Source organism: Entelurus aequoreus, linkage group LG07 (assembly GCF_033978785.1).
Source record: "Entelurus aequoreus isolate RoL-2023_Sb linkage group LG07, RoL_Eaeq_v1.1, whole genome shotgun sequence".
Lineage (NCBI taxonomy): Eukaryota > Metazoa > Chordata > Actinopteri > Syngnathiformes > Syngnathidae > Entelurus > Entelurus aequoreus.
This window is the reverse complement of record NC_084737.1, coordinates 23830210-23855730: the sequence shown is the minus strand read 5'-3', so window position 1 is coordinate 23855730 and position 25521 is coordinate 23830210. Positions and strand designations below refer to the sequence as shown.

The 25521-nt window shown below is 41.9% G+C and overlaps 1 protein-coding gene across 1 annotated transcript; it reads left to right on the top strand.

Moving 5' to 3' along the window:
• The first annotated feature begins 3889 nt into the window (after positions 1 to 3889).
• On the top strand, positions 3890 to 23404 carry LOC133653550 (zinc finger protein 3-like). Its single transcript, XM_062052957.1, has 2 exons — positions 3890 to 4326; positions 20549 to 23404. Exons 1-2 carry the CDS (start codon positions 4209 to 4211, stop codon positions 22657 to 22659), a joined length of 2229 nt encoding a protein of 742 aa, XP_061908941.1. The 5' UTR covers positions 3890 to 4208; the 3' UTR covers positions 22660 to 23404.
• Positions 23405 to 25521: the final 2117 nt, after the last annotated feature.

Here is a 25521-nt window from a genome sequence, read left to right as displayed (position 1 = left end):
CCCTTGACTGAAAGTTGGACCTTGAAAATTGCTGTATGTCATCATATCAATTAGGACACAGATGGTGCCATGTCTCTCTTACAGAGTGTCAGTCAATTTACAATTTCGGGGCTCCAACTTGAGTTCAATGTCCTGTCCGTTACAACTTCTTCACAACTTCCCAAGATAGGAGACACTCAGCATCCTTGAGAAGTCGAACCCAGGGGCTGGCGTATGTATGTTTATGTGGTGTTTTACGACCTCTCACATTCAGTGAAGTGAAGTGAAGTGAATTACATTTATATAGCGCTTTTTCTCAAGTAACTCAAAGCGCTTTACATTGTGAAACCCAATATCTAAGTTACATTTAAACCAGTGTGGGTGGCACTGGGAGCAGGTGGGTAAAGTGTCTTGCCCAAGGACACAACGGCAGTGACTAGGATGGCTGAAGCGGGGATCGAACCTGGAACCCTCAAGTTGCTGGCACGGCCGCTCTACCAACCGAGCTATACCGTCCCATTCAGTGGATGTCAGCATGATGGAACATTGTTTACCAGAGACTGGCTGGGTGAGGACACACAAGGCCCACACAAAACATGAACAACATTCTTTCTGCAAAACACCAATTCTGATGCACCATTAGATACTGAAGTGAATTATTCAACTCATATTTTTTTTGCTTATGGTGAAGGTTTATATTCACCTTGGAGAAAGCGAACCACCAAGTTTAAGTAAATAGTAGTGTTTCAGTTTGAGCACATAATAAGATAAGGCCCTTAGTTTGACATTCGCAGGTGAACTGGATCACTTTTCATAGGCCCAAAGAGGCCCTAATTTGGACTTCGGAATACAAAAGTGATAGCCCTATCCTTGAAGCCTTATCCTTGAGAAGAGACTACATGTCATAATTATTTCCCTTGAAGCAGAGACAAATGTGTGTGTGTGTGTGTGTGTGTGTGTGTGTGTGTGTGTGTGTGTGTGTGTGTGTGTGTGTGTGTGTGTGTGTGTGTGTGTGTGTGTGTGTGTGTGTGTGTGTGTGTGTGTTTTGGAGGGGTGCAAAGTAATTATAGTGGGGGCTGTGCCCCAGTCGAGCTTTATGCGTAGCAACACCCCTAGTGTGAGGTTCCAGTTTCTGGATAACCTGAGAGGTCACAGACATGTTCTCTTCTGGAGGAAGATGTACTGGTAACTAGGCTATTCCCGCCCTTTTCCAGCTAAAACAAAGACGCATAGTACCTAAAAATAATACAATGTACAGGGATAAATGCCTGCACTGTGATTGATAATTTTTACATTTATCATTGCTGAAGGACTTTGTGATGACACATCTAGTCCTTGGAGGTGAACTAGTAACGTCAAGATGAAGGAATGAAATCATTTCTGAGTCAAACAATATTTTCTGTCTTATCAAAACCACCACACTGAGAAATTACTTGCAAATACGTATTTCTTCTTCAAAAGCACTGCACACTTCTTCCTTTCATCTTTATCTTTGGGTAAACTTCCAAATGGAAACAGGAGATTTGAGAGATCATACACAAAAACATTTTACAGAGGAGATCAAGCTTATTTTCTTCCTTTATATTTCTTATGTTTCTTCCACAAAACTCACATTTTTATGCACATCTGTATAATGGATGATAATTAAACAAAGCTGCTAAAATTGTTGGTAACTAGATGACAAAATGTTCTACAGCCAGATGTTCGGTTGTTTGTATTTTCAAGTCTAGTATCTGCTGCAATAGGAAATCACATGTTCTGTAGGACTGTGTAAGGCAAGCCAACAGCCAGTTCTTATAAATAGTGGTCCATCTTTGTGGTTACATAATAATTTATGAGTATAAACTGCTATAGCATACATGTTTGCTGACATACAGAATACATCCCAGTCTAAGTCAGAGGAGAGAGGCCTCATTGAACTATGTATGGTATGTGGGGAGCAGGCCAGATCTCCATGCACTTACATTCCCCTGTAAAGGTAGTTTCTGGTGAAAATGAAATTACAGTTTTTGTCATGATGCCAGGACAGGGTGATGTGGGGGTCAGCACTCAGTTTTATGGTCAACATTCACTCATTCTTGACAGACATAAGCTTAAGGACCTGTAAATGCTACATGTACACACATGCATGCTAAACTACTATGTCGCTCTAAGACCAGTTGGTAGATGGCCCAGATTGTCGGGGGACGGTTAAAGGGAGTTGAAAGCAGATGTGGACATGACACCCTTGTGTGTAGATGTTCGAGAATCAGAGCATTTCAGGTTTTCTAGGAAAGTTTGAATCCAGGCTAAAAATGTAAAGTTTCTGCCCTGGCATTCAAATCTTGTTCAATAAGATATATTGGTCAAGTCAAATCCCTATTTGATAGATATTTATTCATATTTGTATTACAATTGTTATTCTAGTATTTTGTTAATCATGCTTTGATTGTACACGTTTGTATATTTAACAATGTTTTGCACTATTTTTAAGTCGATTATGTCCAGACAGCACAAATGTTTATGTCGTGAATAAAGGCTAGCTCATAACTGAGGCGGACTTTGTCATAACACTTTTTTTTTTGGCTGTGTGAAAATCATCAAACAATAAGTTTTACTTTGACTTGTGAATGTCATGAAAGTGCATGAAAAAGATAACACTTAAAATATTAAAAGGCCATATCCATCCAGGCCACACTAGATGTTGTATGTATGTTGTCATGGTGATGTAGTGTGTGAATGCACGCTACAACAGCTTCTTCTTCTTGACTGGACGTGAATAATAATCCGCAGATCACATTTAGTTTACTTGTCATCATTTGTCAATCTAATGTTATTTGTGATGTTAAGGGATCTGTTTAGTACAATTGTTAGTGAAGCTGTGAGGGGCTTGCATGGACGTGTTGGAGAGACACTATCAAACAATCAGTCAAATCATCCATCCATCCATCCATCCATTTTCTACTGCTTGTCCCTTTTGGGGTCACGGGGGGTGCTGGAGCCAATCTCAGCTGCATTCGGGCGGAAGGCGGGATAACAATTAAGTAAAATTGATAACATGTTCTCTTACTCTGCTTGCTATATTCTTGTTGATCATATGTGTTCAATAAAGCGATTGTTGAACACTTCCGTGCCCTTTTTATAGCATCTGATATACACAATTTCTATTGACTGGTCGCATATTTCATGTAGACTTTGAACCTCCCAAGGTGCTCTGGGGCACTGCCTCCCCACCACCATGCCACCCTCTCCACATCTCACCCCCGGATTGTAAATACTGTAAATAATTATATATACTTTTCTCATGCTCTCTGAGCTTCTATCCTTCACTGCTTGCTGTAAATATCCTCCAAAGTTGTGACCTACTTTATTATGTCTATTAGTGACATTGCTTCTGATGAATAACTTGTATGATGACTGTATTATGCTGATAGTATATATTTGTACCATGAATGGATTATCGTGGACGCCGACTTAAACAAGTTGCAACACTTATTTGGGTGTTACTCTTTCGTGGTCATTTGTACGGAATATGTACTGTACAGTGTAAACTGTACCGATTCATAAAATGTATTCTCTTCCCTCACAGTCGGCTGATAAATGTGTCAATCAATCAATCAATCAATTGTTTTCACCGACAGGCCTTCCAAGTTGTGGCAGATACAAAAGAGCTAAAATAAGTGCATTAAAAACAGTACTTGTTAATTATTTTCATATGTATCTGATTTAAGGTCAAATACGGTTTATATACTTGAAATATCATTTGTTGCCGTGTTTTTTTTGTGTGGGCACCCGATTGTAGCTGAGATAGGCTCCAGCGCCCTCCGCGACCCCGAAGGGAATAAGCGGTAGAAAATGGATGGATGGATACTATGAAAACATACATTTTGAACGGGTCGTTCATGACTTGCCCATCACTCTGACACATTGGCTCCGCCCCTAAATGAAGCACTCTTGGAGGATATGCGCTTTGCAGCAAAGTCCCCTCCTTCACTCCACACACGCTTCTAATCCTCGGCACATCTCCTCACATCGCTACTAACTACACTCTATTAATCCTCCGTGTCAGGATAAACTCGACTCGTCTTTGTAAATTATTAGGCCCGCTTAGCTTGCTAGTTATTTTAGCGCTAGTTAGCTTAACGTGCTCGTTGTGCTCGTGAGTTTAGCTTGCAAAGAGACGCGGATTTGATCAACACATCGCTAAGCAGAGATCAAGTGTGAGTGTAAAGTGTTGTGATTGTGTGAAAATGTGCGAAAGAACGATAGTAGAGTACAAAGAGGAACTTTCTCGAACAAAAGCGGAGAACAGGAGACTACGTCAACTACTGGACGCTGTTTTCAATCAAGTTGTGTTACACAGAACAGGTTTGTTTACTCCTTACTCTCACATGTTTACTAACTTTATATTTCATCATTAACATGAAAATAACATGTTTGTTTACTCCTTACTCTCACATGTTTACTAACTTTATATTTCATCATTAACATGAAAATAACATGTTTGTTTACTTCTTACTGTCACATGTTTACTAACTTTATATTTAATTATTAACATGACAATGACATGTTGGATTACATTTGATTAATAGGTGTACTCAGACACATGATTGTTACTGTGTTATTAATGTGATTATCAGACAGCAGTCATTTCCATTAGATAATGTTCAAATATAGGTGATTTGGCCCACTTATAATGAAAATAACAAAATAATGTTGTTTTTCATCAGACATGTACTAGTATTGATTGATTGAGACTTTTATTAGTAGGTTGCACAGTGAAGTACATATTCCGTACAATTGACCACTAAATGGTAACACCCGAATAAGTTTTTCAACTTGTTTAAGTCGGGGTCCACTTAAATTGATTCATGATACAGATATATACTATCACAGGGGTCACCAACCTTTTTGAAACCAAAAGCTACTTTTTGGGTACTGATTAATGCGAAGGGCTACCAGTTTGATACACACTTAAATAAATTGCCAGAAATAGCCAATTTGCTCCATTTACCTTTAACTCTATGTTATTATTAATAATTAATGATATTTACACTTAATTGAACGGTTTAAAAGAGGAGAAAACACAAAAAAAATGACAATGAAATTTTGAAACATCAATTTCGACTCTCTAAAATTCAAAATTCAACCGAAAAAAAGAAGATAAAAACTAGCTAATTCGAATCTTTTTGAAAAAATAAAAAAAATAATTTATGGAACATCTTTAGTATTTTTCCTGATTAAGATTAATTTTAGAATTTTGATGATATGTTTTAAATAGGTTAAAATCCAATCTGCACTTTGTTAGAATATATAACAAATTGGACCAAGCTATATTTCTAACAAAGACAAATCATTATTTCTTCTAGATTTTCCAGAACAAAAATTTTAAAAGAAATTCAACAGACTTTGAATTAAGATTTAAATTTGATTCTACAGATTTTCTAGATTTGCCAGAATCATGTTTTTTAATTTTAATCATAATAAGTTTGAAGAAATATTTCACAAATACTCTTCGTCGAAAAAACAGAAGCTAAAATGAAGAATTAAATTAAAATGTATTTATTATTTTTTACAATAAAAAAAATTGTTTTACTTGAACATTGATTTAAATTGTCAGGAAAGAAGAGGAAGGAAATTAAAAGGCAAATAGGTATATGTGTTTAAAAATCCTAAAATAATTTTTAAGGTTGGATTTTTTTTTCTAAAATTGTCTTTCTGAAAGTTATAAGGAGCAAAGTAAAAAAATAATGAATTTATTTAAACAAGTGAAGACCAAGTCTTTAAAATATTTTCTTGGATTTTCAAATTCTATTTGAGTTTTGTTTCTCTTAGAATTAAAAATGTCGGCAAAGCGAGACCAGCTTGCTAGTAAATAAATACCATTTAAAAAATAGAGGCAGCTCACTGGTAAGTGCTGCTATTTGAGATATTTTTTGAACAGGCCAGCGGGCTACTCATCTGGTCCTTACGGGCTACCTGGTGCCCGCGGGCACCGCGTTGGTGACCCCTGTACTATCATATATACTATCATCATAATACAGTCATCACACAAGATAATCACATTGAATTATTTACATTATTTACAATCAGGGGTGTGGAGTGGGGGGGGGGTAGGATATGGACAGCAAGTAGTGGACATAGAGAGAGAGAGAGAGAGAGAGATCAGAAGGCATAAGAAAAAGTATCTGCATTTCATTGTTTACATTTGATTATTAGCAATCCGGGGAGGGTGTTAGTTTAGGGTTGTAGCTGCCTGGAGGTGAACTTTTATTGCGGTTTTGAAGGAGGATAGAGATGCCCTTTCTTTTATGCCTGTTGGGAGCGCATTCCACATTGATGTGGCATAGAAAGAGAATGAGTTAAGACCTTTGTTAGTTCGGAATCTGGGTTTAACTTGGTTAGTGGAGCTCCCCCTGGTGTTGTGGTTATGGCGGTCATTTACGTTAAGGAAGTAGTTTGACATGTACTTCGGTATCAGGGAGGTGTAGTGGATTTTATAGACTAGGCTCAGTGCAAGTTGTTTAACTCTGTCCTCCACCTTGAGCCAGCCCACTTTAGAGAAGTGGGTAGGAGTGAGGTGGGATCTGGGGTGGAGGTCTAGAAGTAACCTGACTAGCTTGTTCTGAGATGTTTGGAGTTTAGATTTGAGGGTTATGGAGGTGCTAGGGTACCAGGAGGTGCATGCGTATTGTATATTTGAATGGGGGCCCTGCTTTGGAAATAATGTGTATCCCGTTCAGAGATCACATTTAGTTCCACTTAAAACATTCACATTTTCCACAATGAGATGAATGCTGTAGCACAAGTATGGGATAACGTGAACAGTTGTGGAACTTTCTGTCTAACTAACTCAGTGGAATGTATTTTGAGAAAAATTAAAAGATGCAGATATTGCTTTCTCCTTTTCTCGTTGGAAGTGCGATGTATGCGCTGAAGAAATATAATAAAATGGTGGCTGCTGTATTTTAAGGATACCATATGGTGAGATCTCTGTATTTTAGCTACAATGTTTTTTTTTTGTTTTTTTTTTCACCAATATCTGGTAATTTTATTTAGCAATATTTGGTCTAGTAAGCTTTGGTTAGTTATTTTACTGCCAGTGCTATATTGCCACTTGTGTAATTGCCACTTGTGTAAAGTGTTTTGACAATCCAATTTCCAATCTTCATCATTTTTTTGGAGTGCAGCAGTAGCTTTTTTGGCCAAAGGGCGTCCCGTTGGTTGTATTGGCTTTGGCCCTTGGGCGTCATGGTGTCTCTCCCATTTCGAGGACTGGCTACAGCGTTTCCCGTAGTGAATTTGCTCTGCTGTGGGTTTACTGTAATAAACTATTTTTTACGGGAGCTGGTTATTGGCCCTCAGCCCAAAACCCCAACCTGGAGGACCGGTGGGATCACTCTTGGTCTGGTCTCTACCCTTCAATCTGTTCGGCATGGGAGACCCTGCCAGGAGTACTAGACTCCAGCCAACATAGCTCGAGAGGTCATGGAGGCGCGCAAACCACCCCACCACGAAAGTGTGGTGATCCCATCGGGGGGCCGCAACTTACATGGCGGACAATAACTGATACAGTCTGCTTTGCCAGTCCAAAAGCATTTGCCGTTTTCCGTAGTCTTCCCTCGACGACCAGGTAATACAAAGCACATGCTACCTTTTTTATCACATCCACGGGAGCCCGCATTCTTGTTGACCCTCCTTCGACAAATGTAAGTAGAATCACAGCTGACCTCGACATTCGAAAGTTCTCTTGCCGTCTGAGAAGTGTTGTATCCGAAATAGCCGCAATCGCTTTCTCTTAAGGTATTCATGTGTGATTTCCACAAGCGTCTGTACATGTAGAAGAATGAGAATCATGGAAGGGCATGTCTGGATGACTCGCCTCCATATTTCCAGTGGTTAGCTCCGCGTATTATTATGAAGTTGGCTGTGGCGTGTTCTTTCTGACGCCTAAATAGTCTGAATCCCCCGCGTAAGCATACCATTCAGGGTAAACGAACGGCACAAATGGCATTCTGGTCATCTTTTGTGAGCAGAATGTTTCAAACTCCAGTTATTTGTTGGAGTCTTTTAGGAATGGTTGAAAGGACGGTGTCTATGAGCACGAACTGATGAAGACTACTCGAATAAGCGGCAAAATGTCTTACAAGACAAACCAAGCAGTCTGGAAAGGGTCAAATGTGGCAGGTAGGCTGGATGTTATGTGGGCCTTGACCAGCCTTTCAAAGCACTTCATCAAGATGGGTGTGAGTGCTATAGGCCGGTAGTCGTCCAGTGTTGTAGCTGGTGAATTCTTTGGTAGCGGTATGATAGTAGTGGCTTTGAAGTAGGGCTGGGCGATATGGCCTTTTATTAATATCTCGATATTTTTAGGCCATGTCACGATACACGATATATATCTCGATATTTTGCCTTAGCCTTGAATTAACACTTGATGCATATAATCACAGCAGTATGATGATTCTATGTGTCTAAATTAAAACATTCTTGTGCATACTGCATTAATATATGCTCATTTTAAACTTAGCTGCATAATAGGACATCAAATTGTGTATGTCCTTCGCTGTGTGGTAGGTTACTGCGGACGTTATCTCCTTCTGTTGTTGACTATTTTTTTTATAAGGTGTTGATCTGGAAATGGTTGCTTCAGCATTTTGTTAGTGTGGCACCGAACAATGATGTGACATGCGGAGTTTCAAGCACTCCTCATTCTCTAGCAGGTGACTTTTCAAATGATGCTACAAATGAGCAGTAGTGCTACTTTTTGTAGCAACGCTTTTGCCGCATACTTGTTCAACATCTTCCCGCTTGAAGCCAAACCACCGCCAGACGATGGACTCCCTGCTGTTTTTCTTTGGAATTAATTCTTCCTTCATTTGTTACCAGATTCGCACCTTCTTTCTCTAGTATTAACGCTCCGCTAGAATCACAGCTAATGTTACCCATGCCGCTACCTCTCTGCTCCGTGAGGGCGTATGACGTTGCACGCGCGACAGTATGTGATGTGTGTTACAAGGTGAGCTTGTTTTACGTCTCTGTGCGAAGGAGAGACAAGAAAGACTGAGAAGAGCCTGTAGTGTAATGCCCGGAGCTAAAAGCAACTGCATGAGAACGTATACTCGAATATCACGATATAGTCATTTTCTATATCGCACAGACACAAACCCGCGATATATCGAGTATGTTCGATATATCACCCAGCCCTACTTTGAAGCATTCTGGTACGATGGCTTTGCTCAGAGAGATGTTGAAGATGTCTGTGAGAACATCTGTAAGTGAGTTAGCACAGTCTCTAAGCACACGCCCAGGTATATTGTCAGGTCCAGCAGCCTTTTTGAAGAGTCCTCAGAACGTCAGCAGGGTCAAGTTGAAGTGTTGGATTGTCTAAACAGTTTAGAGCTTTTGTTGGAGTGGTGTCGTTGTGTATTTCAAACCGGTTGAAGAATGAATTGAGTGAGTTTAGGAAGTCTGTGCTGTCCTTGCACGGTGGGTGTGTAGGCCTGTAGTCAGTTACTGACTGGATGGCTTGCCATAGGCATCTAAGGTCTTTTGTGTCAGTGAAGTGTGACTGGAAATTTTTGTCCATAGGCACGCTTTGCTACTCTCAGGCAGTTCAAGTTGGCTCTGGCAGTTCTGAGAGCCTCTTTGTTCCCTGTCCTGAAAGCCGCATTCCTTGCTTTTAGGTGCTCCCATACCTCCCTGGTGAACCATGGTTTGTAGTTTGCCCTTGTGGTGATATGTTTAATGACGGTCACATCTTCCATGCATTTGCATATGTATCCCGTCACAGACTCCGTGTTTTCCATTATATTGACATGCTGGTTGGAAGTGGCAGCCTCCCTAAAAACAGTCCAATCTGTGCAGTCAAAACAGTCTTGGAGTGATGAGGTTGCCCGCTCTGGCCAGGTCTGCTTCACAGCTTGTTCCTCACTAACAGTAAGATGGCATTAGCATAACAGAAAGATGGTCCGAGCTTCCCAGGTGGGGGTAGGGAACAGCTCTGTATGCCTGTTTGATGTTTGAGTAGACCTGGTCCAGAATGTTTTTTCCCCTGGTTGCAAAGTCCACATATTTATGAAAGTGTGGGAGTAGTGTCTTCAATTTGGCCTGATTGAAATCGCCCCCGATCATACAGGCAGAGTCCGGATTTGAGTCCTGCATTGAGCTCACAGATTGATACAATGTAGCAAGTGTGTCTTTTGTGTATGTACACGACTGTAATAGTCATAGCTAAAAATTCTCTAGGCAATTATACTGGACGGAATTTGGCTGTTAGAAATGTAAGTCTACGGAACAGTGACTTGAGATGACTTTAAAGGTGCCATATGTAATAATTTAATGTCAAGTCATCATTAAAAAATGGCCCTGATATGTCAAAAGGCATTAATAAATCATGTTATCATACCTTTATAACTGATAACAGTAGTTCAGCCGGGATATGCTCATTCCAAAATTAGAATTACAGCCCCAAAAATGTTTTATTGTTTTAATTTCGATGCCCCGCCCTGCACCTTTTGACCAATTAGAAAGTCTGTGAGTGTGTAACATCCAGGTTGCCAGTTACGCACCGCTCCTGCCACTGGTAAAGTTACTAAACATGTCAGAGCTCAGTAAATCTAAAAGGCATTGTTACGATTCTCAATTTATTCATGACAAAGCCAGGAACTAAACGAGGATTTGTATCGGGGATGCCTTTGAAAGATGGAGACTATTGAAGGCAAAGATATTGTCATCTGACGCCCAACTTGCTAATTACCTTTAGGTAAGTAAGGCATTTGTGTTTTCTTATTAGTTGTAATAAATGGAAATTGACATTTCGTATGTAAACTATATTGTCCAATACAGTCTATGATCTTGTCAAAGTTCGTATGTTCGTGCAACAAATTCTTATTGTGTGATGCTCAGCTCCTAGTGTAAAGCTTAGTTAGCATGCTAGCCTGGTCAATGACACATCAACACGGGGGAAATAAATGCCCGTTAGCCTGTATGTAGATGTGTCATCCAACTGACAGGGCAACATATATTTTCGACAAATAAAACCTATGTGGATATGGATAGTGTCGGTGCCTAGTTCTTTCTCAATATGCTGATACCCTGAGGAAATGCGTTCCAACATTAGCACGGCTAATTGCGTTTTCTGGTACTGTATATGCATGGGGTGGTATTTGCTTGGCACAGTATAATGCATTACATATAATGATTTTCTACTTTGTGTATTGACATGGTAGTAGGCTATATGATTTTTGCGTTACGTGGTTTATGCGTAAAGTAGGTTGACTCATAGAATTGCATTCTGCACTGAACGATGGTGATGTGCGTTAATGGAAGAGAATGCAGTGCGTCAGGTTCGATGCATTGTCGTTATGCTGAACGAAATGTGACGGTAATTTTACTGTTGGCCTTGACTTGCCATCAAAGTAGGCCTATGCGATATAAAATATATTATATATTATTATATATAATTATTTCGATGGTGGTCCGTGCGGTCAAACTCTACATTTTAGCAGGATAATGCCAACAATCTGTCCCGACTCCCGACGAAAATATTGCTGCGTAACTTTACAAATACATTTGGCTAATCGACATCAGTTAAATTTGGCATAATTACTTGGTAAATCAAAAAAGATAAACCTTCAGCGTAGGACTCATCGATTGCCATTTGAAGTTCCTTGGAGTAGGATTCGGATTAAAGGGGACTAAATAATTTTGACCGTGATTGCAGTACCATTTCTGGCGACATCCCTACATCTGGCACCTTTAACATCAGAGAACCTCTTGTTATTGATGAAGATTGCCACTCCACCACCTCGTAGCTTACCTGTGAGTAGGTGACTTCTGTCCGCCCTGAATGTTGTTAGTCCGTTCACCTGAATGGTGTTGTCTGGAACGCTGTGCTTAAGTCATGTCTCGGTGAGGATGATGGCGCCACAATCTCTCACCTTTCTTTGTGTAATTGGGTCCAATGTACAGTTTTACATGTACAGTTTTCTTTAATGTATTGTAACCCTAACCCAATATATGTATGTATGTACACAACCAGTGAAGTTGGCACGTTGTGTAATTTGTAAATAAAAACAGAATAAAATGAATACAAATCTTTTTCAACTTATATTCAATTGAATATACTGCAAAGACAAGATATTTAATGTTCGAACTGAGAAACATATTTTTTTTTTGCAAATAATCATAAACTTAGAATTTAGTGGTAGCAACACATTGCAAAAAAGTTGGCACAGGGGCATCTTTACTACTGTGTTACATGGCCTTTCCTTATAACAACACTCAGTTAACGTTTGGGAACTGAGGAGACCAATTTTCGAACAACACTGCAGACTGCGGATGGACTCACCACACCTGGTGTGTGTGTGACAATCATCAATATGGTACTTTAACTTTAACTTTAGCTGCCAACTAGCTAGCCATGCCTTAAAGCAGTGGTCCCCAACCACCGGATTGGTACCGGGCCGCGCAAGAAATTAAAAAAAAAAATAATAATTAAAATTAAAAAAATATATATATATATTTTTTTTTTTAAATTAAATCAACATAAAAAACACAATATATACATATTGTGTATGTGTATGTCAATACAGATCAATACAGTCTGCAGGTATACAGTCCGTAAGCACACATGATTGTATTTCTTTATGGGAAAAAAAAATAAAAATCCAGCCCCCCCCGCCCCCCGGTCCGTGGGACAAATTTTCAAGCGTTGACCGGTCCCCAGCTACAAAAAGATTGGGGACCACTGCCTTAAAGCACCTCTTCCTGAGGACGTTTTAGTGTTACAGCTTCACCTTTATCGTCAGTTTTTAAGCCAAAATGCTTCCATTGTCCCTTTTCTGTCATTGTTTGTAAGTACTACGTGATTGTGCGTTGCCAAACATGCTCCTCAGCTAGTAAAACTAGCAAAGACACGACGTGACGACAGGGGGGGCGGGGGGTTGGCGGACCGGTACTTTTTAGAGGCGGTTTAGTACCGAATAGGGTTCATTAGTATCGCGGTACTATACTTGTACCGGTATATCGTACAACCCTAATACTATATACATATATATATATATATATCTGCAGTCCATCGATTTCGATGATGAGAGTTAAAGGAGAGAAGAGGTAAAAGTCAAATAGTGTGTCAGTTGCATGCTCGCATGTGAGATGTGAGTCCTGCTTTTGATCGGCATGGCCGCTTGCATTTGCCGCAGGTATAGTCCCTTTCACGAAGGGTAGAATGGCGCCTTTCATGTCCTATTAGGTAGTCTGCTGTCCTTTTTTTCCTCTACTCTTTTGATTGTCTCATGTAGTGTATCACGCCTTGGATGGCCTACATGATGCTTGCTGTTCCCAGGTGTTGCTGTTGATGTGACCACATTTCATATTGCATTTTAGAACATCCTTATATCCTTATATATCCCCTAAGTTTTTGGCCTCCACGTTTTTGCTTCCCGTGCTGTAATTCACTGTATAACACTTGCTTGGGGAGGCGATCATCAGACATGCGAGATATGTGGCCCGCCCATCTTAAGCCCCTTCTACACTAAACCGGCTAAGGTTAACCAGGCTATATCCCACCTAACCATATCCTTGTTCACACACACACAATGCCACCGTTTAAGATCCCCTCCCCCCTCCGTCCGCCGGCGCAACGCGACCTGGTACGCATGCACGGAAAATGCGCATGTCATAATCACTTTCAATGTTGCTTTGTGTGCAGGTTCTTAAATTAAATTTAACTTATCTGAACAATATCCAGTGTTGTGGTATTTCAATTAACTGGAATCTTGTGCGCCATGGGGCCCTATTGTAGTGAATCACACCTGAGCCATCATAAATTAATTAAAATCTTTAATGGACACGTGAAATTAAACAATGTGATAAATAACATTTTGCAACAATTAATTTAGGGATCTAGATATCTGGTCAGGACACTCCTCACTCTTTTGCCTTCACCTTCATTGTCCATTCGTTTTGGTGACTTTACATACTCCGGACCTAGACGTTGAGTCCACGACATACATGGCGGAAAATAACTGATACTGTCTGCTTTGCCAGTCCAAATGCATTCGCTGTTTTCCATAGTCTTCCCATGTCGACCAGGTAATACAAAGCACACGCTACCTTTTTTTATGACATCCACAGGAGCCCGCATTCTTGTTGTCTGCCCTTTGACAAATGGACAAAGTTTTTTGGTAAGTAGAATCACAGCTGATTTGGACATTCGGCGGGGACGGTGTGGCGAAGTTGGGAGAGTGGCCGTGCCAGCAATCTGAGGGTTACTGGTTCAATCCCCACCTTCTACCATCCTAGTCACGTCCGTTGTGTCCTTGGGCAAGACACTTCACCCTTGCTCCTGATGGGTCTTGGTTAGCGCCTTGCATGGCAGCTCCCGCCATCAGTGTGTGAATGTGTGTGTGAATGGGTGAATGTGGAAATACTGTCAAAGCGCTTTGGGCTCCTTAAAAAAGGGGTAGAAAAGCGCTATACAAGTACAACCATTTACCATTTACCATCAATTTGAAAGTTTTCTTGCCGTCTGAGATGTGTTGTATCCGAAATAGCTGCTATCGCACGTTTCCTTCTCTTAAGGTATTCATGTGTGATTTCCACAAGCGTCTGTACATGGAGAAGAATGAGAAAAATGGGCGTATCTGGATGACTCGCCTCCATCTTTCCAGTGGTTATCTCTGGTTGTAATGAAGCTGGCTGTGGCACATTCTTTCTGACGTCATTTTCTGTGTGGGGCGCGGTCTTTCTGACTTCACTTCCTCTCCGAACTCAGTTTGTAAATGATCAATGAGTCCATACAAAGCTAAGAGCCGGAGATTCAAGTAATACACGGCGCACTTACCGTGTAAAAATTATTCAAGGAGGGGGACCTTAAACGATGGGTTAGTGTGGTTGACACGGTGCTTAGGTTAAATATTTATTAGTTTAAGGAGTTATCCAGCTTAATGTAGACAGGGCCTTAGTTGAGCTGCAGTGATCAAAGCCTCAACACTCACAGCTCCAGCACGTTCCAAGACCGTAACATCTGGAATTCTGTCTTGCCACTTGATGTTCGTGATCTGCCGGAGATGGTTGAGTTGTACACGACTAAGCTGCTTGATATGTCTTCGGTGGAGAACCATTGTTTCAGTAGAGTATAGCAGTGATGGTAAGACTGCTGTTTTGTAGACCTTTATCTTTGTACATAGCTTGATGTCATGTCATGACCATAGCTGCTGGTGAAAAGAACCAAAGGACTTACAAGCTGCTTGGAGTCTCCTATCTACCTCAACATCACTTGAATTCTTCTTTGTGACACTACTGCCCAAATAGGTGAAGGTGTCTGTCGTTTTTAGTGCCTCGCCATTTACTTCAACGACAGGCTGCTCAGAGTCTTGATGTTGTAATGGCGGTTGGTAGAGAAGTTCAGTTTTAGTGGTGTTTATTCGTAATCCAAAGCAGGTTGCAGCTTTCGCAAATAAAGTGGTTATCTCCTGTATATCTTACAGGTTTGTAGCGACCAGTGCAGAGTCATATGTCATATACATGTAATAATTATCTTACACAGACCAGCTCTTTCTTTGAAGCGGCTCGCAGACGCGCAAGTTTGAAGAGATTTCCATCTGACCTAGTTTGAATGTACACACCTTTTGTGGTTTTGGAACTCACATATTCAAGCACAGCAGTCAAGTAAAGTGCAAATAAAGGCGGTGCCAGCAAACTCCCTTGTTTAACTCCATGACTTACTGAGAAAGGAGCACTTGTACCGCCTCCCACAGAAACCAGTGCAGACATATTTTCATCAAATTGTTTGACCATATTTGTAAACTTGTCACGGCAACCATATATTTTGAGCACCTTCCATAGGGTTGATCGATCAACAGTGTCAAAGGCGTTTGAGAAATCGACAAACACAATGACCAAAAGTTGTTGCTGTTTTATAGCTTTTCTTGCAGTTGCCGTAGTGTGAATATCATATCAGATGTTGACCTTCCAGCTCTGAAACCACATTGACTTTCTGGAAGGACACTTTCTGAAATATGTTTGTCTGTTCAAGAGGACTTTTGCAAAAATGTTCACACAGGCGTTGCACGCAGTGCGAGGCGACGGGCTGGGGTAGCAATTCTGGTTGCCCCCTGGCTCAAAGCTAAGGCTGAAACGACGCGTCGACGTAGTCGACGTAGTCGACGTCATCGGTTACGTAAATACGTCGACGCCGTTTTTGTGCGTCGACGTGTCGCATATTTACGTCACACTACCGTCATGGCGGAGCGCAAAGCAGACTGTGCGAGCGAGGGGGAAAAAGCACGCCAAAAGTCGTCAAAAGTGTGGGAGGATTTCAATACACAGCCTAATAATGTTGTTGTATGCACACTGTGTCGAGCGGAAATGGCCTATCATAGCAGCACAACGGCTATGAATGAACATTTGAAAAGAAAACCATCAACTAGTCAATCGTCCGCGTTAGCATACGTTGTCATCATTACACAAAAACATGAATGTGTCATTTGTATCTGCTAGGGGTGTAACGGTACGTGTTTTGTATTGAACCGTTTCGGTACGGGGCTTTCGGTTCGGTACGGGGGTGTACCGAACGAGTTTCTAAGCTAAAGCTAGCTTTAGCTGCTAAAGTCTTAACAAGCTGCTTTGCTCCTTCTGCCTCTGTCTCAGCACGCAGCATTGTCCCACCCACACAACCATCTGATTGGTACACACAAAGCATTATCAGCCAATCAGCAGTGCGTATTCAAAACGTTACCAGCCAATCAGCAGTGCGTAGTCAGCGCTTCAGCGTCGAGCAGATAGGTGTTTAGTAGGTGAGCATCAGGCAGCGGACTCTCCCCAAATGATAATAAACACCTCCCAGTCAACTACTAGTAACATCACTACGAGCCCGTTGACCTTCTAGAAACGTAAACTGCAGCTCAGCTCGCTCGCAGTCCTGGCTTGAGGTGAAGGCTAATTACCTCTCAGTTCCAGCCACATCGACCCCTTCTGAGCGTAGACATGCTAACCTTTCTTCATTACAACTGTTAGTCACTCACTGGAATGAGTAGAATTGGTTATTGTGTACTGTGTTGGACTGGATGTTTATTTTGCACATTTTAAAAGCAATACTTAAGTGCTCCAGAATATTTAGATTGGCACTTTTTTGTATTGGATGTTTATCTTTATTTTTGCACATTTTAGCAAATAAGCAATACTTTCACTTTTGTTGAAATGTTTACACTGTTGTTACAGAATATTTCGTTTTGCACTTTTTTGTATTGGATGTTTATCTTTATTTTTGCACATTTTAAAGCAAAATAAGCAATACTTTTACTTTTGAAATGCTTATACTATTGCAGAATATTAAGATTTGCACTGGATGTTTACTTTTATATTTGCACATTAAAAAGCAAATAAGCTACTTTTAATTTTGTTAAATGTTAAAAGTTTTAAATGTTTACATTGTTACAGAATATTTTGTCATGTTGTTGTCAATGTTGACTGAGTGGCCATACTTTTTTTTTTTTGTAAATAAAAGCCATGCCTTTTGAAAAAACTGGCCTACATTTATTTTTTCATCTTCATTTTAAATAAAATAAAATAAAAAATAATCGGTAAAAGGAAAAATAATCTATAGATTAATCGAAAAAAATAATCTATAGATTAACCGATTAATCGAAAAAATAATCTATAGATTAATCGATAGAAAAATAATCGTTATCTGCAGCCTTACTCAAAGCCTGCACGTTGGAGTTCAACCCAGTGGACGAGAGGGTGGCTTCCCTCCGCCTTCGGGTGGGGGGACGGGTCCTGACTGTTGCTTGTGCTTACGCACCAAACAGCAGTTCAGGGTACCCACCCTTTTTGGATTTACTCAGGGGAGTACTGGAAAGTGCTCCCCCGGTGATTCCCTTGTTCTACTGGGAGACTTCAACGCTCATGTTGGCAACGACAGTGAAACCTGGAGAGGCGTGATTGGAAAGAATGGCCGCCCGGATCTGAACCCGCGTGGTGTTTTGTTATTGGACTTTTGTGCTCGTCACAGATTGTCCATAACAAACACCATGTTAAAACATAAGGGTGTCCATATGTGCACTTGGCACCAGGACACCCTAGGCCGCAGTTCCATGATCGACTTTGTAGTTGTGTCATTGGATTTGCGGCCCCATGTTTTGGACACTCGGGTGAAGAGAGGGGCGGAGCTTTCTACTGATCACCTGGTGGTGAGTTGGCTGCGATGGTGGGGGAGGATGCCGGACGGACCTGGCAGGCTCAAACGCATTGTGAGGTCTGCTTGAAACGTCTAGCAGAGTCTCCTGTCAGAGAGAGTTTCAATTCCCACCTCCTGAAGAACTTTGAACATGTCACGAGGGAGGTGCTGGACATTGAGTCTGAGTGGACCATGTTCCACACCTCTATTGTCGAGGCGGCTAAATGGAGCTGTGGCCGCAAGGTAGTTGGTGCCTGTCGTGGCAGTAATCCTAGAACTCGTTGGTGGACACCAGCGGTGAGGGATGCCGTCAAGCTGAAGAAAGAGTCCTATCAGGTTATTTTGGCTAATAGGACTCCGGAGGTAGCGGACAGGTACTGACAGGCCAAGCAGTGTGCGGCTTCAGCGGTCGCGGAGGCAAAAACTTGAATATGGGAGGAGTTTGGGGAAGCCATGGAAAACGACTTCCGGACGGCTTCGAAGCGATTCTGGACCACCAGCCGCCGCCTCAGGAAGGGGAAGCGGTGCACTGTCAACACCATGTATGGTGAGGATGGTGTTCTGCTGACCTTGACTGCGGATGTTGTGAATCAGTGGAGGGAATACTTCGAAGACCTCCTCAATCCCACCAATACGTCTTCCTATGTGGAAGCAGTGCCTGGGGAATCTGTGGTGGGCTCTCCTATTTCTGGGGCTGAGGTTGCTGAGGTAGTTAAAAAGCTCCTCGGTGGCAAGGCCCCGGGGGTGGGTGAGATCCGCCCGGAGTTCCTTAACGTTCTGAATGCTGTGGGGCTGTCTTGGTTGACAAGACTCTGCAGCATTGCGTGGACATCGGGGGCGGTACCTCTGTATTGGCAGACCGGGGTGGTGGTTCCTCTCTTTAAGAAGGGGAACCGGAGGGTGTTTTCCAACTTTCGTGGGATCACACTCCTCAGCCTTCCCGGTAAGGTCTATTCAGGTGTACTGGAGAGGAGGCTACGCCGGATAGTTGAACCTCGGATTCAGGAGGAACAGTGTGGTTTTCGTCCTGGTCGTGGAACTGTGGACCAGCTCTATACTCTCGGCAGGGTCCTTGAGGGTGCATGGGAGTTTGCCCAACCAGTCTACATGTGTTTTGTGGACTTGGAGAAGGCATTTGACCGTGTCCCTCGGGAAGTCCTGTGGGGGGTGCTCAGAGAGTATGGGGTATCGGACTGTCTGACTGTGGCGGTCCACTCCCTGTACGATAAGTGTCAGAGCTTGGTCCGCATTGCTGGCAGTAAGTTGGACACGTTTCCAGTGAGGGTTGGACTACGCCAAGGCTGCCTTTTGTCACCAATTCTGTTCATAACTTTTATGGACAGAATTTCTAGGCGCAGTCAAAGCGTTGAGGGGATCCGGTTTGGTGGCTGCAGGATTAGGTCTCTGCTTTTTGCAGATGATGTGGTCCTGATGGCTTCATCTGGCCAGGATCTTCAGCTCCCACTGGATCCCAGTCGCAGCTGAGTGTGAAGCGACTGGGATGAGAATCAGCACCTCCAAATCCGAGTCCATGGTACTCGCCCGGAAAAGAGTGGAGTGCCATCTCCGGGTTGGGGAGGAGACACTGCCCCAAGTGGAGGAGTTCAAGTACCTCAGAGTCTTGTTCACGAGGGAGGGAAGAGTGGATCGTGAGATCGACAGGCGGATCGGTACGGCGTCTTCAGTAATGTGGACGCTGTATCGATCCGTTGTGGTGAAGAAGGAGCTGAGCCGGAAGGCAAAGCTCTCAATTTACCAGTCGATCTACATTCCCATCCTCACCTACAGTCATGAGCTTTGGGTTATGACCGAAAGGACAAGATCACGGGTACAAGCGGCCGAAATGAGTTTCCTCCGCCGGGTGGCGGGGCTCTCCCTTAGAGATAGGGTGAGAAGCTCTGCCATCTGGGAGGAGCTCAAAGTAAAGCCGCTGCTCCTCCACATCGAGAGGAGGCAGATGAGGTGGTTCGGACATCTGGTCAGGATGATTTACGAATTACAGAACGTGCAAACTTCACTGGTTGTGGGTTTTGTAGGTCCCTTTTACTGTAAGTTTTCCTTATTTGCTTTTTGTTTCTTATGAAAATGTATGTTCCCACATTTGATTTTTTCCAGGATTTGCACAGGATATCATAATCAATGTTTTGTCCTGTACCGTTTTGTCTTTTGGGTGTACGAGCAGCTGACTTGCTTGTATGTAAGGCTTTACTGCTGAGTTCATGTTGTGTTTCTTCATGATTTGTAATGCTTCTGTTACTCCCTGGTGTACAGTGTGGTTATGACATCTTGAATGTCAATGTGGAATCTGATGAGATTATCAGAACATTTGCTGTAGCAGGATAATGTCTGATTTAACTAAGCAAAGCTAGACTTTTCTAAAGCAGGATTTTGTCTATTTGTGTCCTGCAGACATCTGCGGAGAACATTCTCTCCCTGAGAAGCAGGAGTGGACCTTCTCTGAGGCGCCACAACCACCCCACATTAAAGACGAGGAGCCATACCCCCCACATATTAAAGAGGAGAAGGACCCACAGTCCTCTCCGTTTAAAGAAAACAAGGCACCACAGTCCCTCCGAATTAAAAGGGAAGAGGAACAGCCCCCCCAATATATAAAGGAAGAGAAGCAACAGCATTCTCACTTAAAAACAGAAGAAGAGGAAGCACAGTCAACCCAAATTAAAGCAGATGAGTCACAGTCCCCTGACATTGAGGCAGTTGAACCGCCAGAGTCCCTCCAAATTAAAGAAGACGATGAGGAGCCACAGCCCCCTCACTTTAAAACAGAAGAAGAGGAGCCACTGTCAACCCAAATTAAAGTGGATGAGTCACAGTCCCCTCACATTGAGCAAGTTGAAGTGCCAGAGTGCCCCCAAGTTAAAGACGACGATGAGGAGCCACAGTCTCCTCAATTTTTAAAGGAAGAGCAACAGCCCCCTCACTTTAAAACAGAAGAAAATGAGCCACATGCAACCCAAATTAAAGTGGATGAGTCACAGTCCCCTCCCATTGAGCAAGTTGAAGTGCCAGAGTCCCCCCAAATTAAAGAGGAAGATAAGGAGCCACAGCCTCCTCAATTTGTAGAGGAAGAGCAACAGCCCCCTCACTTTAAAACAGAAGAAGAGGAGCAACAGCCCACCCAAATTAAAGATGAGTCACAATCCCCTCACATTAAAGAAGTCGAAGCGCCAAAATCCCCCCAAATTAAAGAGGACGATGAGGAGCCGCATCCTCCTCAATTTGTAGAGGGAGAGCAACAGCCCCCTTACTTTAAAACAGAAGAAGAGGAGCCACAGCCCACCCAAATTAAAGATGAGTCACAATCCCCTCACATTGAAGAAGATGGGGTGCCACAGCCCTCTGCGTTAAAAAGGAAGAGGTGCCACAGCCCCCACACATTAAAAAAGAAGAAAATTAGCCACTGCTCTAGCATATTAAAGAGGAAGAGGAGAAGCCTCAAAGGTGAAAGTGAGGAGAAGAGAGAGGCGGAGCCTCCAAGCAGCAGCTCAACTCAACACATGACAACAGAAGCTGATGGAGACCACTGTGGAGGATCACAAGCAGACAAGATCTTAGCTCCACTATCAGATAGCGACGACACAAGGTCTCACTCTCCTGACACTGATGATGAAGATGATAAGACATGTCACACTGACAACACACACTTTAAATGTTCTCACTGTGACAAAACGTTTAATTACCGTAGTAAACTGAAAGTACACATGAGAACACACACTGGAGAAAAACCCTTTTCCTGTTCAGTCTGTGGTAAAGGTTTTGCACGGAATGATAATCTGAAAATGCATGTAAGAGTGCACACTGGAGAAAAAACATTTTCCTGTTCAGTCTGTGGTAAAGGTTTTTTACAAAACAGTGATCTGAAAAAACACACAAGAATCCACACTGGAGAAAACCCCTTTTCCTGCACAGAATGTGGTAAAGGTTTTGCGGGAAAAGGTGAGCTGAGAAGACACACAAGAATCCACACTGGAGAAAAACCTTTTATCTGTTCAGTCTGTGGTAAAGGTTTTGCACAAACTAATTGTCTCAAAATACATACAAGAATACACACTGGAGAAAAACCATTTTCCTGTTCAGTCTGTGGTAAAGGTTTTTTACAAAATAGTGATCTGAAATTACATACAAGAATCCACACTGGTGAAAAACCTTTTTCCTGTTCAGTCTGTGGTAAAGGCTTTGCACAAAATACTCATCTGAAAAGACATACAATAATACACACTGGAGAAAACCCTTTTTCCTGTTCAGTCTGTGGTAAAGGTTTTGCGGGAAAAAGTGATCTAAAAATACACACAAGAATGCACACTGGTGAAAAACACTTTTTCTGTTCAGTCTGTGGTAAAGGTTTTGCACAAAATAGTCACCTGAAAAGTCATATAAGAATTCACACTGGAGAAAACCCATTTTCCTGTTCAGTCTGTGGTGAAGGTTTTTTACAAAATAGTAATCTGAAAAAACACGCAAGAATGCACGCGGAGAAAAACTCTATTCCTGTAGGTCTGTAGGTTTTGCACAACAAAGTCTTTTGAAAATACACAGAAGAATGCACACTGGAGAAAAAATTGTTTTCCTGTCCAGTGTAGTAAATGTTTTATACAAAGTAAGACTCTTAAAGTACACTGGAGACAAACCATTCACCTAGAAGGCATTATTGATAATGCAGAGCAGAAAGCACACTGGTGAAAATCCTTTTATCAGCTCAGTCGGCTTTAAAGGTTTCATAGACAGTCTAACTTTGAAAAGACACACACTCAAGAGAAACCATTTAGTTGCAGTGTGTGTGTGATAAAAGATTCCCTAACAAGTACCAGTGTAAGACACACAAGTGTGCGGGTGAGAAGAGCAGCAGCAAATGAAGACGCAGGATGTTTGGTCATTGTTCTGTGTGTTACAAGCTTGACAAATTGCTTTTAATTTTTATGTTCCAACACATTGACCCTTGCATGCTCAGAGCATTTTTGAACTGTTAGCGTTGATTCTTGTTTGGTAAATGACAGACCATGAGAGATTATCATCACACTTCAACATCTCTAACATGTAAATGTTGCCTCTTTCCTAGATCAGCATTGTAAATGTAAATATGTTCTTCATTGTTTTACCCTGGATAAATAGATGTTAAATAAATACATGTAAACTAGGAAGTAAATGTTGATATACTTCATTACCCAGAAAAGTTTGTGCTGGAGACAGGAACAGTAAGTAGATTAGAGTTATGTTGGAGGACAACAATTGTGCCGTCTGATCAATAAAGTGTTCATATATTATTACATGTTGTTGTTCCTGCTTTGTCTACACAAGAAACACGTTTGGATAGGACAGCTGCTTGAGCGTCATCAGATCAATAATACGTCAATACAAAAATGAGTGAGGAGACTCCGACTGGTGGTCTCGCTGGCAAATGTCTCTTCAAATTACATCCTGAAAGAACTTTTGATAAAACTAAATATTATAGCCATAATACATCCTGAAATAACTTTAGATACAACTGTTACCAAGTGTTGTTCTAAAAAATGACACTAATTCAAGTAAAATGTTTAAAAACATTCCCGGATGTCATTCCGACAAAAAAATTACATTTTCTACAAATCATTTAATCATGAAAGTGAGTTTTCACCTGTGAAATTTTAAAACGTGATTAATCTGATTTGAAACATAATCATTGTTTGACAGCTCCTTTCTGAGCTGCCACCTTATCGTGGTAGAGGAGTTTGAGTTTCCCAAGGATCTTAGGAGTTATGTTGTCCGGGGGCTTGTATGCCCCCTGGTAGGGTCTCCCAAGACAAGCAGGTCCTATGTGAGGGATCAGACAAAGAGCAGCTCGAAGACATTTATGGAAAGTAAAAATAGAGGACCTAGATTTCCCTCGCCTGGACGCGGGTCATCGGGGCTCCCTTCTGGAGCCAGTCCCGGAGGTGGGGCACGATGGCGAACCCCTGGTGGCCGGGCCTGTCCCCATGGCACAGCCCTAAGAGGCAACGTGGGTCCCCCCCTCCAATGGGCTCACCACTCATAGGAGGGGCCATAGAGGTCGGGTGCGATGTGAGCTGGTCGGAAGCCAAAGTCATGGCACTTGGCAGTCCAATCCTCGGCTACATAAGCTAGCTCTTAGGACATGGAACGTCACCTCGCCGGGAGACAGGAGCCAGAGCTGGTGCGTGAGGTAGAGAAGTTCTGGCTAGATATAGTCGGACTCACTTCGACGCACAGTATGGGCTCTGCTGGGGGGCTTCAATGCTCATGTTGGCAACGACAGTGAAACTTGGAGAGGTGTGATTTGGAAGAATGGCCGCTCAGATCTGAACCAGAGTGGTGTTTTGTTATTAGACTTTTGTGCTCGTCACAGATTGTCCATAACAAACACAATGTTCAAACATAAGGGTGTCCATATGTGCACTTGGCACCAGGACACCCTCGGCTGCAGTTCCATGATCGACTTTGTAGTTGTGTCATCGGATTTGCGGTCTCATATTTTGGACACTCGGGTGAAGAGAGGGGCGGAGCTTCCTTTTTATTTTTTTTAATTTTTTTTTAATTTTTATTTTATTTTTTTTTATAATGTCCTGCCCAGCTTCTCGGGCAAATCATATAGCAGATGTAGATGCCCATATCGGCTGTTCAGATTTACTTTACAAAAGAGAAGTGTAGGATACTTCTCTTGTTGCCTTACTTGTATTTTGACTTTATTAAATGTATTTATATTATCATTTGGTGCAGCCGGGCCGGAGCAGGAGGGGATAGAAAGAGAGAAAAAGGAAGACAGAGGGGGGGATTGTGGGGACAAGAGGGGGATTAGACAGAGAGACAAAAACAACAACAGCAAACACAACAACAACAACAACAGAGCAACATCAGCAAATACGACATGTACAAATATGATGGTAAAAGTAATAGCAAATAAGCAGTTAGCGAAAATTAAAATAAAAATAAAAATACAGAAATGACAATGAGCATTATTACACTAAAAATGGAGCAATATGAATACCAATAGAAATAGTGCTATTGATAATAAACAATACCAGTACTTTACCTTTATTATCAACAATACAATTGTTCAAATGCAACAATACATATACGTAATGATAACTTGAGATACGAAAGAATGCAGAAAAATGGAGGGGAAGAAAGAGAAGCAACCTTAACCTTGTAGATTGTTATAGTAACAATAGGTTAAGCTTTGTCAGTGTGCCATGTGTTATACCCAGTTTACCCTAGGGCAACAACGTTAATATATGTTTGATGAAACGTGATTATGTGCATGAGTGTATGTGTGCATATGTACTTGTATATGTACAGTATGTGTATGTGTGCTTGTACAGTGAATGTATATGTACAGTATGTGTATATGTGTGTACAGCGAATGTATATGT

Bases quoted from the DNA above. Each gene is read 5' to 3' on its own strand.
- LOC133653550 (XM_062052957.1), top strand. From the start codon at position 4,209: ATGTGCGAAAGAACGATAGTAGAGTACAAAGAGGAACTTTCTCGAACA. The intron at 4,327-20,548 runs GTTTGTTTACTC...TGTGTCCTGCAG, and splicing joins AGTTGTGTTACACAGAACAG to ACATCTGCGGAGAACATTCT.